The sequence below is a fragment of the Miscanthus floridulus genome, chromosome 6 (genome assembly GCF_019320115.1).
Source record: "Miscanthus floridulus cultivar M001 chromosome 6, ASM1932011v1, whole genome shotgun sequence".
NCBI classification, from domain to species: domain Eukaryota; kingdom Viridiplantae; phylum Streptophyta; class Magnoliopsida; order Poales; family Poaceae; genus Miscanthus; species Miscanthus floridulus.
The window spans coordinates 110,822,130-110,840,399 of NC_089585.1; the positions used below are offsets into that span (position 1 = coordinate 110,822,130).

Sequence of the window (18,270 nt, forward strand, 5' to 3'; positions counted from 1 at the left end):
GGTACCAAGCTTGGTACCAGCGTGCGACACGTTGCAGGCTGAGGGTACAGTGGACAGAAGATGACTACGCCAACATCGAGTCCTTCGACGATGAAGACACGACGTACGACCAATTGACTCGTGCAAGAAGGTAGGTGGAGACAGGACTGATCTTGGATAGAGTGGTAAGCCAATTGCCTTATTTTTCTACGTTAAGTTGCACAACATTACATTAGGCGTTCTCGGACTGACATTAGGAGTTATCTATTTTAGTTAGTGCCACCTTCGAGCCGTATCACCCTTATAATATGTTAGATTATTGTACAAAAGAAAACAAAACCTATTGCTATCTGTTCAGAAGTATTATTACTGAGAACTTTGTTACAGGGCAATACACTCAAATGCTCAGTTGAAGAGATTGAGCGTATTCGGCCGAGAGTCAGGGACGACTACATGCTTAGCTTCCTAGATGTAAGATTAAAAATATTCTTTCAAACATATCATTAATACGTTAGATTCTTTCAGTTAACATAATTTTGTTCAATAGAGGCTGTCATGTCATCTATGCCATGCGGCTAGTCATTGTGGTTGCAGGACAGACACAATGCAAGACATGTACGTTCCTTTCGCAGGTAGAGGAGGCTTGGGTTCCTCGAGCCAAGCAGTTACAGGGGACGGGGACGAGGAAGACAATGATGACGACGACGTGGACAAGAGGCATGAGGAGCTTGGCCCCTCTCAGCTCCATGATGCTCCCTCAACACATCCTACACCGCCTCCAGGCACTAGGCGACATCGTCCGTGTGACCCTTACACTCTAGGTACGAGCACTCTCGGTCACAAGGGTAAGGGCAAGAGTAGGAGGCAGTGAGGGATGTGGTAGTTGTTAGTATGCACTATTATGGATTTTGTATTTACTTTTCTGTAACTATTTGGGACTATATGGACATTGTGGACTATTTGGATTATGCAGGACATATTATGTTGGTTGTGATGTTTGTTGTGATTGCATTTTGCTCCTTAGATGATTAAATGTTTGGAATATATAATGATGTCTATGTTTGTAACTGTGGATGCTCCTAAAACAAGGGAAACTCTTGCAAATTTTTTCCATGAATCATTAATCATACTACACTGCTAAAAATGCACAAATGTAGTACATAGATTAAATGTAAATTTATTGGAACGTGTATAATCCAAACGTATTGTATATACGCATTGTAGATGAATCTAGGGTTACCAAGCAACAGTGAACGAATCTATACTTTTCAGACAATAAAAATAGACTTTTCAGATACAAGGACAGCAATGATTTATCACTTCACTGACATAGTACTGGCATGCAAGGAAGCACAACTCCACTCTATCTCCACTATCCATCTTATGACTGTTTGATCCAAGGGCTGAGGTGAAGAGGCACACAGATCGCTGACATGGCACATTGAGAGGCCTCCATTCCTCCTCTTAACCTATAAATAACCACTCATTCTCTCTCATTCACACACACAACAAGGAAGAAGAGCACTCCTCAGCATTTTCATTCGTTGCAGTACCACTGTCTGGAGGGTCATCCAGAGGAAGAGAAAAGGGGAAGGGAACTACCATTAGGTGGGAGGGTCCTCTTGATCCTGATTTCTTTGAGGAAGCTGTTTATGAGAGGTTCCTAGTTGAGAGCAAAAGTGATTTTACCAAAGAGGCACCACTGAGAGGATATGATGAAAGGAAAGAAGAGTGGCTAAAATGCATGCATGGTGAGGACTGCCTAGTGTAGATGTTCACCGAGAGAATAGATGGAGGTCATCGTTTCTTAAAATGCCCGTGAGCATGGGTAATTGCTATTACTATTTGTTTCTTCAATATGTTCCTCTTCTATATAACTTACACAACATACTTATTGTAGTCTTCCTTGGCCAAAGAAAACTATGGGTTCACTAGGTGGGTTGATCCTTGACCTATTTATCCACATACAAAGTACATCTACTACATGTAGGACTGTATCTTCGATCTAGAAAGGAAAGTTAGCAGCGGTTGCAAGGACGATGGACAGGACGATAACAATAATGGTGTCGATTCATAGGAGGCACTCTGCAATGATCCATATTGCACCTGCCCTAACCACAAGAACAAGGGACCTCCCCCGTCACCCCCGCCACCACCACCAACAACAATGGGAGGCTACTATGGAGAAGGTGCAACACAATTTGCTATGTGGTCACACTACTAGGATGACTTTATCTTATTCACATGCCACATCTATGTGTTTGTTGTTTGATTTAATTACCTAAGGCATGTTAGGTTTAGTCGAATGAAACTCTGTACCCAGGTTCGGTACATGTTCTCATATGCCATTTCATGTGTTTTGTGTGTTGAATTATAAAATGTCGTACGTCGTTAGGTTTTATTTGCAGCACGTGTTCACATTTCAATACGTCTGTAACATTAAGTGGAATATTGAGACCATAAATAATGAAAACAACCACATAATGAAAAGTTTAATACTATGCCACATTAAACAACATAATAATACTAGAAGTACGTGTCGACAGTAGACATAGGGGCAAATGCACTTCCAAATTCTCAGTCTGAAACATACTGTAACACCCTCGGTGTTACATTGTACAATTTTTGCTAAAACCATGTCATGATCATCATGTTTATGTATTATTGCATGTGGTAAAATGAGAAATTAAATTTTATTGCACTAATTCTCAATTTGAGCTCTAATTTATTTCTTGTCCAAATACTCTCCAGCACAGCTCAACTCACTATTGTCATCCTGGTCCAACTCCATCTCTCGCTATTTCATCTCCTTCTTGATCCCCGGAGCACACCCTCAGCACACTCGTAGAGCAAGCCCACATAGCACGCTTGCAGTACCCTTCACTGGCAAGTTTCGCCAGTGTCATTACTTCACCGTGTCATGAATGGCGAGTTAGACAGCAGCCTCTAGCGTGTTGCACGTGCTCTTCAGCAAACGAAGACGACCGACCACAGTAGCTCGTAGAAATTCACGTGTCATCCATTATTTTTAGACCCACGCTAATGTACCCAAATAGCATTAACTAGGATCCACCCGGTCATCACGTCCAACAAGAGTCATGAAGTCCAAGTTACCTTTCCAGCATGTCATCTCTCTCCACGTGAGAGCTCCATAGCCACAAAGTCAAATGACAAATTATTGTCATTCACTAATTATTAGCATACCACTGGCAAGATTTATATCTCCATCAATCTCGCGACGCGCCATTGTCCTCTCTCGTTCTAATCACCCACACCTTTACTTTGCTTGATAATCGCCTTACAAAATTATCAGCGCACGTCGCGCTGCTGCTGCCATAGTGTGTCACGCACGCTAGGCATTTTCCCAGTACCATCTCCACCTCTAGCCCCATGTCTCCAGTCTTTAAAAGGACACGCCAAGCCCGCCGAGCCGTCCCACTCCACCGCTCACCATCTTACTCTCTAAATCGAGTTTCTCTGTCTTGCTCGAGAAGGCTGTGCTCCGTCGATCTCCCTCCTGAGCTACAATAATCAGTTGAGGTAGCTAGTCTACAAATGATCTTCTCCTTCTCCATTATTTCCTTGACCTGTGGTCTCCTCCTCCATTAATTCCTTGACCTGCATGAATGAACCAGCACCCCACCGCCAAGCACGTTTAGCCCAAAGCACACTCCAGTCTTGATGTGCATGTTGAAGGACCAAAGACCCACTCAAGTCCATCACGTGAAATCCAAAAGCTATTCACCGTATAAAATACTGTTCACCGCAGAAAACACTGTTCACCCGAGCAGCACGTCGTGTACAAGTAGCGCTTTATTACCTTTAAGCAAGCTAGTTAGCCACTAAACTTACGACGTGTCGCTATCGCGCCTTCGCTTCTCCTGCCTATAAAAGGGCAACACCAACGTTGCCGTCCTACGCCGCTGCTCGCTCCTCTCGCCTCTCTAGTCTCTCTCTCTCTCCGAGCTCCAGCTCGCCCTGTCGATCTCCCTCTCCGAGCTGTAATCGACTGAGGTAGCTAACCTGCAAGGATTCCTTCATTCTCCTTCTCCATTATTTCTAGACTCACAATCACGTGCTGGTCAACAAGTCCAATAGCATGATTAGCCTCCTCCAATAATATCATTTTCTTCATCTCTAGAGCTCATTTGAATTTATTTATTTATTGTGAAATAAATTTTGTTAGATTCCTAAATTCCTGATCTATCTGTTGGTATATTTTGTTCGTATGGTTCTGCGATGTTTTAGGGTTACTTATTAATTCTAGGTTGCTTGTTATTATTATGGTTATTTAGAGAATGAATTTTTGTGATGCATGGGTAGAAATGCTAGCCCCGAAAATTTTACAGTAGACTCATGATAATATTAGATGCTCTCTGTAATTTTTGTAGCCTCTGAATAGCTAATTTATTAAGGTAGCTAACATACCCTAATTTAAAGCATATGAAAGCATTTAAGAAATTAGTTGGTATGAGATTAGTAGAGCTAGCTTGTTAGCATGATAAGCGTGTTCTTATTTTAAGAGTTGTGGTTGTCTAAATATCAATTATTGCATCATCATCGCTGCATGCATATAGAGAATGAGCCACTGGAGATCGTGACCTTCGGCGAGCAGGAGTACGACGAAGTCGTCGAAGAGTATGAGGAGGAGATCCTCGTGCAGGAGGATGTTCCGAAGCCGCCCATCTTTGCTGACACCGCGCCTGCCTAAGGCAAGCCCCAGTGCATAACCCTTATTTTGAATAATAACTGGATATATATATGTGTTGTGCATTTACGTTACAAGCATTTTATGAAAACTACGTGCATAAATATATCCACCCATGAGTCCTACTAGTATAGGTCGAGTAGCTGCTATGCTCAGGATGTCGATAGCATGGGTAACCTATCGTTGCTCACAAATAGGCGATAAATATGATCACTCCTGATAAAATGGTGGAAAGAAAAATGGTGACCGGATAGGGATATGGTTGGGTTTTGGTGGGTGTAAAGGGTTGTGTCCTACGGCCAACAGGGCATAGCTCGGTTACACTTTTTCCATATCTATGTCAATTAAGGACCGGTCGTTGCATAAGTCTCGAGGCAAGTCATAGATCTTTTATCCCGAGCACATACTTGTGTATGGGCGCAAGGAAGACTCGTTGCTCTCCTATCATGGATCCGGCTCTTTCTGGACTGACTAATTGGAGGCAGAGATGGTGGAGGTCCTTGCACCGCACTGAGTTCGGGACTCAGGAGTGGGGGCTTGGAGTCCAAGTTTGGACGGGGACCTGGACACCCAGGACAGGAGGGTGATGGGTTAGTCCTGCTTGTGCCTGGGGTATAAGTGGGGCGTGTGTTTTCAGGGTACCCAGCTGGGGGCATTGATTCACGAATCGCCGAACGATCCGGTACGGCTTATTTTTGGGTCTAGCACCGTAGTAAGAACTGAAAGATGGAAAGAGAAGAAATGGAACTGATTGCTCAACTCTTGCTTGAAAGTAGAACAGGTGCTTATATCAACTGGATAGATAATAACTTAATACGGCCGATAATAATAACATAAATAAGGACTCACTACTAGTATTGCTTTCTGCTAAAATAAACCAGCAAACCATAAAGCTTCTCATATTCCTTGGAGTCGAAAAATTATTCTCACTAGTTAGATGAGTCTTGCGAGTACATTGTATACTCAGGGTTTATTTACCTCTATTGCAGGTGATGCATGAGAAGTACCTTTGTGTAGAGGATTCTTCTGGTGGGCTCAGACGGATCCTCGTTCTTATCGCTAGATGTTTATTTTAAATTCCGCTGTTTATTATTCTACACTCTGATATTTGGTATTATAATAATGTACTTTTAAGAAACTCTGATGTATGAAATGGACAAGTATTGTAACTCATTCTCATTATTGGATCCTTAGGGAAAATATGGATCTTTCGGGTTCTCCCTTGGGGTGTGCCTAACGGATACCACCCGTTGTAGCTTGCTTTTGGGGTGCTTAGTGTCTTGTGGAAGACGAGCACCTCCATAAGCATGTTATTTCAGGCGATTCTGCCACACATACTGAGTAAGAAAGTCATCATCCGAGTACCAATCCTCCACTATAACTCTGTTGTTGTGGCTAGGCTCACCTACGTTGCTCTGACCTACCTATCGCCTGTAGTAAACGGCCTCCGCTTCATCTGTGGCCACTACGGCCTAAGTGAAGAACACGTCGTCGTCATCCTCCACCTGTAAGCCCGCCTCTGCTAGACCGATGAGCTCGCTCAGTCTGCCAGTGTCTTCCTCAGCCTCCTCCGCCTGCAACCCCGCCTCTACTAGAGCGATGAGCTCGCTCAATCTGCCAGTATCATCCTCAGCCTCCTGCGCCTGTAAGCCCGCCTCTGCTAGAGCAATGAGCTCACTTAGTCTACCAGTGCCGTCCTCATCCTCGTCCCGCTCATCAGACAACACAATCGGTGATTGAACGGTGCGACCAACTCGTGATCTATGCTCATCTAACTTCTTCTCCTCATACCTTGCATGAGCCAGCTCTGTAGCATGTTCCTCACTACAACCAATCCCTTCATATATAAAATGCAATCAGTTAGGAACGTGATTATATTACATTTAAAATCAGGCAACGAAAAAAATGCTTTCAAGCACTCACTGGCACATAATGCAACAACATGCTCGTTCAAGACCTGCATCTGTACTCTTGTCTCATCCCTTACCTCATTCCTTGTCCTCTCCTCCTCTAACGTCATCCATCTCTGCAATCCCCATTTGTTAAGCCCAACATCGATCGGGTTACAAATATCGCATTGTCTAGCAAACTCACGCATCTTTTCTTTGTGATGTTTAACGAATAGGTTTACATAGTCAGGTCCATATCCCCTCTTCCGTACAATTACTTGCCTCTTCTTCAGTTCATCTAAGAACTTAGCTTGACCATTATAACATTCCCACCTGCATTTTCTAGTGCTCTGTTCAAACAAAAAATTATATCATATGTGTCTTAACAAAAGAAACAAAATATGATTTCATGTTTACCACAAAAATAACCAACCTCGTCATACTTAACCATATGGCCTCAATAATGGCCTATTCTAAGCTCCGAATGGACTAGACCATAGTTGGATTTAACACCACATTCACACATGACAGCAGGTACTTTGTAAATTACCCTTTCTTTCTTCTTTTTCTTAACCATTCACGGTTCTTTTGGCCATTGGCTCTTAGGACCATACAACCACTCCTTGAAACAACACTTCGCCATTGAAAACACCTAAATAAGTAGACATTAGTATATGAACACATATAGCTCAACATTTCAACATATACACTTTGCACTTACTTTATGCTTGTTTGGACACACAAACTCCAACGTATTCTCAAGGTTTATCACAGCTCGATCTCCACAGTCACACAAAGGAGGTTCCTCGAGTCTTCTAACTACAGCTAGGTGCTTCTCCTTAGTCGTCATTGGCGGAGGGTTAGGGGGTGGAATCCACCGCTTGAAGTGCTCACGTGGATGTCTCCCTCTAAATCAATCATCAAAAAGGAGGTACCTAGGATCAAACTTGTCTGCACCGTCGATCCACTAAAAGAAAAAGCACCTCTCATGGTCCTACATAACGAGATTCCAACAAAATATTAGTAGCATACTTACACAAATAAAGAAAAAAGATAGTGGAAATAATTTCTTACATTAAAACGACTGCATGTGTAGAAGCAACGCGCCGCTGTGTCTGGATGTTTCGATTGAAAAACAAGGGCCGAGAAATCACAGTCACAGTTAGGGACAGGGAGGTCAGGAGGGACGGGGCATCTTTGCTAGACACGTCGGGGTATAATTCTCGAGGACGAACCCGTTTTCGCCAAAACTTCTCCCGAAACATTTCTTGCATCTAACAAAACGGATGTAATTTAACAAACAAAACTCAAAACATCACAAATAATTGTCAATGCGAACCATAACTACAATACAACCAATTTCACTCTAAGAACCAAAAGCAATTAACATTAAACCCTAAACCTAGGGTTTCCCATTTGATGCACAACAATGAATCCATAACATAACTATATGTGCCTAGGTTTGCTAGCTTTTTCACACCTTGGTATCATCCTACGGTTATATAATACATATATTGAGGGATAGAATGAAAACCTAAGTGATGACGATTCTTAAGTTCAAAAATTCGACTAATATATACCGAATTGATGCGAAAAAAGCTAGGAGGGGAGCGAGGATACATTGCTCTCGAAGATCTATGGATCAAATCAAAGTTTTTAAGGTCCAATATGCCGATTCGTGAGGTAGGGTGAAGTGGGGAGAGAAAAAACCCCGAGAGGGAGGAGAAAGAAGAGGAAGAACGCTCGGGCAGGAAGGTTGGGCCAGTGTTAAAATAAAGGCTCGGCGCCAGTCACTCTGACGCCGAGCTCGGAGCCAAGATCTACGGCTGAAAGGTCCTTGTTGGTTTTGGTAATTGAGTGACAACCTAGGTGGACTAATTGTGTTTATGTGAGATACACAGGTGATTAGTCCACAGGTACATGTGTATGAGCAACATATGCCATGGAGGTGAAAATGGCTTGGAGATGTTGCAAAGCTCACACATGTGATGATGAAGGAGCTTAAATGCACATGAGACATGACATTGAGTCATGTGATCAAGGTGGAGAAGATCAAGACAAGACTTGGCTTGATGGACCGGTTGCAAGCGTGAAGGGCAAGTCGAAGGCTTTAGAGTGATGGACCGCATGGCGGTGAAGCTTGAGCAAGACTTGGCGCCGATGGACGATGGCAACGGTGAAGAGCAAGTAAAGTCAAGATCGATGAACCAATATGATCACGTGATGATATGAAGTGGATCATATCATTGTTGATCGTGTTGGTGCATGTGTTGCATCGACATTGGAGGAGATGGAATGGAATGCGCAAGGCAAAGGTATAACCTAGGGCATTTCATTTCACCGGTCATAGGTGTGTAGAGAAGTTTATGACCGGGTTTAGGATAGATGGCCGTACTATCAAGAGGGGCAAACTTGTTTGCATATCGGTCATCTAGTGCCACTCGAGTGATCTAACTTTGCATTGTCGCTAGGATCGAGTGGCGTGGCAAGTTGAGTGGCTAACATCCTTTGGGAAATGATTGTGAAAATGCTAACACACATACACATGATGGTGTACACTTGGTGGTGTTGGCACATTTACAAAGGAGGTGGTGTTTGCAGGGGTGATTCGACGCTTTCAGGAAAATGGATTGCCTATTTTCTATTGCGCCGGATGCAAATTCTTGTGGTTGGCACATTGGACCAAGGGTGAAGAAGATAGAGGAGAAAGGAATTCGGTCTCACTGTTTAACAGTGACCGGACGCTGAGTCCGAGACGACCGGACGCTGAAGTGGTGCGTCCGGTCATGCTGTCGGTCGGCACAGTGCTTAGGGTTAAGCACCGGACGCTGGATCTGATTGCACCGGATGCTGACTGCCTGCGTCCGGTCGCGCTGACGTGGAGTGTAGCAGTAGCTGGAGAGTGACCGGACACTGGCTGCGTCCGATCGCGTTCGACCGGACGCGTCCGGTCATGCTCGGGAGCTTACTGGAAACGACCGGATGCTGAGGGTCCAGCGTCCGGTCAGTTGAAGTGCTGCGTCCGGTCGGCAGATGACCGTTGGGATCGGAAGATGACCGTTGAACGCAGGGGACACGTGGCGAGTATCGCGTGACCGGACGCTGAGGTCCAGCGTCCGGTCGATCGGACCGGAGCGTCCGGTCGGCCCGAGTTTTGCCCAGTGAAGGGGTAACGGCTCTATTTGCCCATGGGGTTATAAATAGAGGCCATGGCCGGCCTTGGGCCGGCAGCTGAGCACACTAGAGCCTTGGTGGCTTGTGTAGTAGTGCTTGGGAGCCCTCCATCTCACACATACATGATAGTGTTCATCCGATAGTGTGAGAGAGCGATTCTAGTGCGAGTGCATCGTGAGGTTGCATCGAGTGGCACTAGGTGATCGTGTTGCAAGCCGGTGGTGCTTGTTACTCTTGGAGGTTGCCACCTCCTAGACGGCTAGGTGGTGGTCTCCGTCGAAGCGCGCAAGAAGCTTGTGCGGCGCTCCGGAGAAGTGCTTGTGAGGGGCATTGTGCTCGCCCCGCGGGAGCCGCGAAGAGCAACTCTAGTAAAGCGAGACGCGAAGGGCGACAAGTGGTCCGGCCGGGTCAAGTGCTAGAGCTTGTGGTAAGCACTCCACGTGGGAGAGTGTGACTTGCGAGTCACCACTAGCAAGAGGACCGGCGGCAACCTTGAAGCTTGTCTCAACGGGGACTAGCGTGTTGGCAAACACGTGAACCTCGGGAGAAAAATCATCGTGTCAACTTTGTTCTTCCCGTTGGTTTGCAACCCCCTTACACAAGCTTGTAATTACTTTCACATACATTGTGCTTGTGTAGTTGCTCTTGTAATTAGTTAGCTTGTGTAGCTCACTAGTTACCTTCTAGCTTGTGTAGCATAGAAGTAGCTCTCTTGCGTGGCTAATTTGGTCTTAGTAACCTTGTTAGTCACATTGCTTAGTTTGTGTAGCTAAGTATTTGCGCTCTCTAATTAGGCATTAGTTGCCTTGTTATTGAGCATTGCTAGTGAGCTTAGTTAGCTTTGTGCTTTTGCTTACTAGCATGTGTAGGAGCTCTCTCATTGCATAAAGTACTAGTGGCATAGGTTTGTGTGACCTTGCACCTAGAATTGATTAGGAGAGCTCTAGCTAGCCCGGCACCTTTGTTGCATAATTGTTATCTTTGCAATGTGCTAGTGAACATACATTGAGGGGTATAGTCTTGGCTAGACCGATAGTTTTAATTCCGCAATTATATCGGTTAGCCGACGCGATTAATTTTAGAAAAGACTATTCACCCCCCCTCTAGTCCGCCATCTCGACCCTTCAACGGCGCCGAGCTTCCTGTCATATCACCTTCCACGTCCGCTTCGAGCTCAGGAGCTCGACGCCAGGGACACTGGCGTCGAGACGTGTTAGCTCGGCGCCAATATCAATAGCGCCGAGCTAAGGATCCATATTCTAAAATCTTTCCTCCAGAGATCTATTTGTGAAAAACTTTCAAAAAAAAGACTAAAAAGTAAAAAATTCGGTGTGTTCCACCTGAGTGCCGTAAATGTTTAGATTTTGTCCTTGCAATGAAATGACAGGGGCTATGCCCTAAAACTCTAAAAACTAATACATGAATATAAAATATTGAATTGCATAAAATAGGTATATAAAAAAGTAGTTGCGATCTACTCCATCTATCACATATTATCTGTTGTTTTTGGTTTCCGTGCCACAAGTTTGACTCGATTTATAGAAAATGCGTCAAATAAATTTATTAAAAAACTAGATTCAAAGATCTTTCCAATGATACTAATTATGTACCATAAATATTAATATTTTTGTAATATATATTTTATCAAAATTATTTCTCGAAAAGTGAAAACGACAGATATTTTGGGACGGAAGGAGTAAAGTTTCCACCTATCAGTTCCTGCCATCCTGTCGACGATTATAATGCCAGTGATCAGATGCAAACACCATCATTTCCCCGTGTCCTCAATGATCGAACAAGTCAAAGATAAAGGGCAATTATTAAGACTCGCAATCATCTGATAAACTAATAATAAGGACAAGCAACAAGGCAAATCATCCAATTGGAGAGAAAATATCCAAGGGAGCAAAAGTCTCCTCTCCTCTCCTCCATACTCTGTGTGTAGCGCAACAACGAAGTTTTCTACGGGTCCGCTCAGGCAAACTAGGAAGAGAGCGGTTGCCCGTGGATAGTGGAACCGCGAGCTACCAGCTGGGGCACAGTTTTGCCCACAGCCGCGGTCGTTGCTTCCAGATTATTCCGAGACGCCATCACGTCGGCGACGGCCGCCGCCGTAGCGCTGAACGCATCGACTCACAATGTTGCGGGTTATCTGCTCGATCTCTCCAATCACGAAGAAGGTGCTACACGACGCGAACCCGACTGCATACCGTGCGCGGCTCGTGATTTAATTTGTCAAGCACTCGAGCTGATACTAGCTAGCTATGGCCTATAGCCCTATATCTAGGTCTGAGATTGAGAGGGAGAACGAGATGTTGGTGTCGCGCATGCACGCAACGAGCTAGCCAGACATTCTCTCGATCGGTGACTCGGTTGGTGGCTGAGGCGATCGAGCTCCTCTCTCCCGGATCCCCGTCGTCTCCCGCTGAAACCCGGCGAAGGAACGGGCGAGCTCGGTGCTGTCATTTCCTCGACGTCGTCGCAGGTCGCCGCACCAAAGGTAGATGTGTGTATGTTCGTTGGGCTGTGGCTCATCGTAAACGATCATAAATTTTTAATCGAAATAGTATTTTTCTAAAACACAAATCAGCCAGCAGTATTTTTTCACGAACCAGAAACATGACATGTGTCTCGCGGCCGTGAGGCAGTCACATGCGCTGCCGCAAGGCCTGCAAGCGAGCTGTGACCAAATGGCCCGGCTGGCCGGTGAGCGAGTGGGAATGTGGGATAAATGGGATGGGTCGAAGTGGAGAGAGATATGCTGGTTACAGCCACTACGGCCTCGTATCTGCTAGACTGACGTCTTCTCGACTGGCATGTTTGCATCATTGCATATGTATTTGCAGTGAGGCCTTGTTTGATCCGGCCTGTAAAGTTTTGGGTGTCAGATGTTATAGGGAGGTATCGCATGTGGTGTTTGGATACTAATAAAAAAATAAATTATAAAATCCGTTAGTAAATTACGAGACGAATTTATTAAGTCTAATTAATCCATCATTAACGCATGTGTGTACTGTAGTATTTTATTGTCAAATTATGAAGTAATTAGACTTAAAAGATTCATCTCGTAAATTAGTCGCAAACTATATAAATAATTATTTTTTAGTTTATATTTAATACTTTATGTATACGTCCAAACATTCAACGTGACGGGTAAAATTTTAGGGTGAAAACTTAACCTGGTCCTGGCTGTTACTCCTAAACTGCACCAGCCCTAAGGACCTGTTTGGAATGCGGGATTTTTTTCCCATTCCTGCGTTTTTCTCGTGAAATTAAACTGATTCCTGTGAAATTTCTATACAATTTCTATGAAATTCCTGTGTTTGCCGTAAAAGCTACGCCACCCTGTAAAATGAAATTAATGCATCGGCATTTTTTATCCTGATGAGATGATGCAGCTGCCTCTAGTTGGTGGAAGGAGAGACGACAGGTTCTGACTGATTTGATCTATCGGCACGGGCGAAGAGCCTGCCGGGTGGGCTGTTGTGACCGTAAAGGCGCATGATTCTAGCAACCGCCAAGAAACACACAGGGTCCGCGCTGGGCTGCACGATGATCGCACAACTCAACTTTCAGATAGCACGCCCGGCCCGTAATGGACGCCAGGTCGATCAGTCGATGGTGTCGTGTATACAATTCCAGGCAGGCAGCAAGCTGCAAGTACACCCGTTTACGCGACGACGATGGAACCGGACCGCCGTGCATCCTAGTAGGTGGTACAGTGGTTTCTATGAAGTGTATGTAGGCCGGTGGTTATGTTATTCTTCGTCCATCTGCTGACAGATCAAGAAAAAAAAATCACGAAGCTGCTGCTTGCATAGTTGCATTGTTACCGTGCCACCGATGCTGCTGCACTCATTGATAGTAGATGTAATCTGAGATGATGATCAGATGATCAGTGCCCTAGAGGCTTCTGGTCCTAGAAGTAACAGCGACTCTGCCACACTACCGACCATGCGGGTGAGACTTGGAATCCAAGACGGGCTCGAACGGATGCTGTTTCCGATCAAGAACAGTGTACTGAAAGTCATGCCATCAAGGAAGACGCACACCGGCTTCTGGTTAAAGATGCCGGCCGTCTCCCTCCTGATATCTTCTATTCTTCTGCACCTTTTTTTTTACTGTCTTCTTCTGCGCTGATCATTGGAGCCACCCATCTGGACGGCCAAGCAAGTAGACGGCGGCCGCCGTTGTTTATACTGGAACCGATGGCTCAGGTCACATAGCGTCCACTGTCCATATATTGAACTGAAAGAGGTACTACTCTGACACTGAAGTTTCATAAACCGGGAGACAGAATTCAGACAGCGTTTATTACACAGGAATCGTGAAAATTACCCATGCCAAATGCCGGTAGAACAAAAAGGAAATTACCTTCTGGGTTACTGTGTGCTGTACTGCTGTACCAATATGCCATGAGCATAAGGTTCTGACAGTCGAAATCAGCTCAAAAGGTGCAAGATCTAGCCTCAACGGAATCGCAATATTGTTTCCCCCTTTCCTAAATTAATTAATAATTAATCTAAAAGTGAGCGTCAATCACCAGAGCGCTCATCACTTTAGTTATTCACCTCAGAGTAGAGCTTCCGGGCTGAAAGTGAGGTCGCCGGAAGAAACACGCAGAGGGCCCGTGCATCTGTGCTATACGGAATGGCTGGAAACGAACCAAAGTTCACTTTTTTTCAAGAGATCCTGGCCATCCTATAAACAATTCTTTGCTGGGGTTTCCATGAGTAAAGCATTGGTTAAGCAACATGTAGCATATAATTTAGGGGCTCTGGCTTTATTTTTATTATTATTCTCCTTTTTTTTGTATCACAAGCTGATCCCTCGCCTTTAATTCCAAATCAATGATATTCTCACCTCACTAACGCCATTATATACGTATACGACTGGTAAGTCTAATGGTAAGAGTAAGACAAATTCTGCCCACCTGAGGTTATGGTTATCCAAACTTTTCCATCATGAGTTCATGACAGTGTGACACTGATAATATCTTTCAGGGCATCAAACAAGAACAAACTCGTCCTCAAGCGGCTTTTGACATCCATTTTAGTGACTGCCGCATGATTGAGCAGTAGAATACTCTCGACTAGTTCTGTGCTTTCGAATGTGCTACTTCAGTTGCAGTTCATGTCCACTCTTCTAATAAAAATGATTCAAGCCATTTCCCCCCTCTTTTTTTCTCAAGAAGAATACATTCGCATGCACCGCTTATCGATAAGGCATGCATGCATTGGAATAACCAGAGTTTAGCCAAAAAGTAAAAACAGATGAGCGCATGGTATCCAACTTTGTGATCAGATTATGATTGCACATCAACTTCATAACTGGCAACTGGCATGCAATGCAACTGCAACTCAACTGAAGGATTCTGCTCCTGAAAGCTGGCACCCGGGCCGGCCTCTTGATTCGCAAAGAACACCCGGCCTCTGCGCGCAGAGAGCCAGAGACCCACTCCAGCGATCGATGGCTGAGCCACCAATGGCGCCCGGATGCAATCGGGGATCGACAACTCCTCCCTCTGCGAATCAGGAAGCACCCCCGAACAATACCAATTCACCATCACCATTTCGCAGTAGCTATCAGAGTCCGAGAACCACATGGGGGCTCCCCGCTCCCGTCCAGTATAAATAGGCCATGCTGCCGCAGCGTCCCTCTGCACAGAATGCAGCAGACCTGCAGCGAAAATGGCACGCTCTTCCTCTCGCACAGGTTCGTGGGCACGACGCCTCCCGTGCAGCAACCTCTCCGGCGATCTCCTGCCGTCGCTCGGTGCAACGGCACAGCAGCCTCCTCCCAGGCTCAGGAAAAACCTCGTGTCACCCTACGATCCGCGTTACAAGTACGCGTTCTTGCATCCGTGTAGATATATATGTGTGCGTGATCGTTTGCACGATGATCAAGAAGTTTTTTATTTGTTCTTGCCCGGGCGCAGGGTCTGGGAGATATTTCTGATCCTCCTGGTGGTGTACTCGGCGTGGATCTGCCCGCTGGAGTTCGCGTTCCTGAGGTACCTGCCCAGGGCCCCTTTCGTCGTGGACGATGTCGTCAACGGCTTCTTCGCCGTCGACATCGTGCTCACGTTCTTCGTCCCGTACGTCGACAGCAAGTCCTACCTCCTCGTCGACGATCACAAGAAAATAGCAGTCAGGTACTACTCACGTCAGCCTTTCCACGGTCTCTGAACAATGGAATTAATGCACTGTTTCTGAACTTGTTATATCCTGTCTGCAGGTACCTGTCGACTTGGTTTACCTTTGATGTGTGCTCGACATTCCCGTTCCACTCCATCAGCCTGCTGTTCAACAGGCACGAGCACGGCCTGGGCCTCAAGTTCCTCAATGTTCTCAGGCTTTGGCGGCTTCGTAGGGTCAGCTCCTTGTTTGCAAGGTACTTATGTATGATTACGCAAAACTGAAAAGCTAGCACACCGGTCAAACTGAAACTCACAGGGCCATGACTATGATGCCATAGGCTCGAGAAGGACATCCGGTTCAACTACGCAGTGATCCGCTGCACAAAGCTCATCTCCGTACGTCAAATAAAACATTCGTCCTCCCAGAGGCCATAACAGTGTGCGTCGTGCAGTGCATGGTCACTGATCAGCCTCTGCTTGCAGGTTACCCTGTTCTCCATCCACTGCGCCGGGTGCATCAACTACCTGATCGCGGACCGGTACCCGGACCCGAGGCGGACGTGGATCGGCGCCGTCATGCCGGACTTCCGCGAGGCCGGGCTGTGGATCCGCTACGTCACGTCCCTCTACTGGTCCATCACGACGATGACCACCACGGGGTACGGCGACCTGCACGCCGAGAACAGCCGGGAGATGCTGTTCGGGATCGCCTACATGCTGTTCAACCTCTGGCTCACCGCCTACCTCATCGGCAACATGACAAACCTCGTCGTCCACAGCACCAGCCGCACCAGGGACTTTGTATGTCGTGTTCACCTCCCACCCCCCACGCACACGAAGAGATGAATGTGCACGATGTGACCGTGGCTATTGCATGATGAAATGCAGAGGGATATGGTCCAGGCCGCTTCAGAATTCGCGGCGAGGAACCAGCTGCCGCAGCAGATCGAGGAGCAGATGCTGAACCACATATGCCTGAGGTTCAGAACGGAGGGCCTCAAGCAGCAGGAGACGCTGGATATCCTTCCCAAGGCGATGCGGTCAAGCATCTCTCTCTATCTCTTCTTCCCGGTGGTGCAAGGGTCCTACTTGTTCAAGGGAATTTCCTCAGGTTTCATCCAGCAGCTGGTGAGAGAGACCTGCCATTAAATAAAGACGCAATGCAACATTGGGGTGAGACACACTTACCAAGTCCAGTGGCAATGTAACATGCATGCAGGTGACGGAGATGCAGACTGAGTACTTCGCCCCAAAGGAGGATATCATGCTGCAGAATGACAAACCGTCAGACTTGTGTCTTCTTGTATCAGGAGCAGTGGTACGTTGCGTCCAATTGTTTCACATTATTTATGGTGAACGTGTAAATCATTTGGGACCTTGACTACATGATGACCAAATGCATTCTTATTTCATTCGCAGGACATTCTGGCATTCCTAGATGGAACAGAGCAGGTAATGTGGTCTCCTCAGTGCTCAGTTCCTCACTTTCAGCAAGGATACTAGTACATACTCCTACAGAACTGCTAATAAGAATGGCCTCTGAACTCTGAAGTACTTACACTGCTAACGACGACCTACTGTTCATGTTCCAGGTCTATGGAAAAGCAGCCGAGGGAGAACTGTTAGGAGAGATTGGGGTCATGTCCAACAAGCCACAGCCATTCACTTTCCGGACCACAAAACTATCTCAGATTCTGAGGATCGGCAGGTCCAAGCTGATGGACATCATGCAAGAAAACGCAGAAGACGGTCAGATCATCAGAAACAACTTTCAGCAAGTAAATCCTTGAGCACGATCATATCTAATGTTTTCTAAGTTAGGGCCTTCAAATACTCTGACAGCTTCGTTGCTTGAAATGTGCAGAAACTCCGCGTGGAGCAAAGACTGTACATTGCAATGCATCAAGACGGTCCGGTCCCTGCATTTGAACGGAGGATGGATCCCTGAGACCGCTCGGATGTCAAAGCACGCAGCATCGTGCTTCGAAGGCTGTTTGCTCGAACTGTGTTACAAGGGAGAAGAACTTTTCTGTGTCTTTTCGGCACTGAATTTGAAAAGTGCAGTAGCCTTCGGTAGCAGACAGCAGTATAGCAGAAGAATAAGGCAGGAAGGGCTGAGATTATTGCCAGTTTGGGCTCCTCAGCCCAGGAATACTGAACGGGCTCGATTTGTCAGATATGGGCCATTGGCAATTTGTATCGTAAAGCAGGCTCATTGCCTTCTTTGCTGCTTCCGGGCTAGGCCCATGAATACCTTTTAAATTTTGTTTATTTTATTTACGTACGTATATATGGTAACGAAATTTAAAAAAATCAAAATCAAGCTGGTGTAGCGTTGGCGTTTCTCTGATACTAGACGAACAAAACTTGCGAGCATATCA

At 45.8% G+C, this 18,270-nt stretch overlaps 1 protein-coding gene across 1 annotated transcript; it reads left to right on the forward strand.

The window, feature by feature from the left end:
* The first annotated feature begins 15,440 nt into the window (after positions 1-15,440).
* Positions 15,441-18,022, forward strand: LOC136459040 (potassium channel KAT3-like). The gene is made up of 10 exons (XM_066458942.1): positions 15,441-15,595; positions 15,689-15,904; positions 15,988-16,143; positions 16,228-16,285; positions 16,373-16,690; positions 16,778-17,017; positions 17,109-17,207; positions 17,309-17,341; positions 17,482-17,667; positions 17,754-18,022. Exons 1-10 carry the CDS (start codon positions 15,441-15,443, stop codon positions 17,835-17,837), a joined length of 1,545 nt encoding a protein of 514 aa, XP_066315039.1. The 3' UTR covers positions 17,838-18,022.
* The last annotated feature ends 248 nt before the right edge of the window (positions 18,023-18,270 follow it).

Coding starts and splice junctions, on each gene's coding strand:
- LOC136459040 (XM_066458942.1), top strand. CDS start 15,441: ATGGCACGCTCTTCCTCTCGCACAGGTTCGTGGGCACGACGCCTCCCG. Junction 15,596..15,688: donor CCCTACGATCCGCGTTACAA/GTACGCGTTCTT, acceptor GCCCGGGCGCAG/GGTCTGGGAGATATTTCTGA. Junction 16,691..16,777: donor CCAGCCGCACCAGGGACTTT/GTATGTCGTGTT, acceptor GATGAAATGCAG/AGGGATATGGTCCAGGCCGC.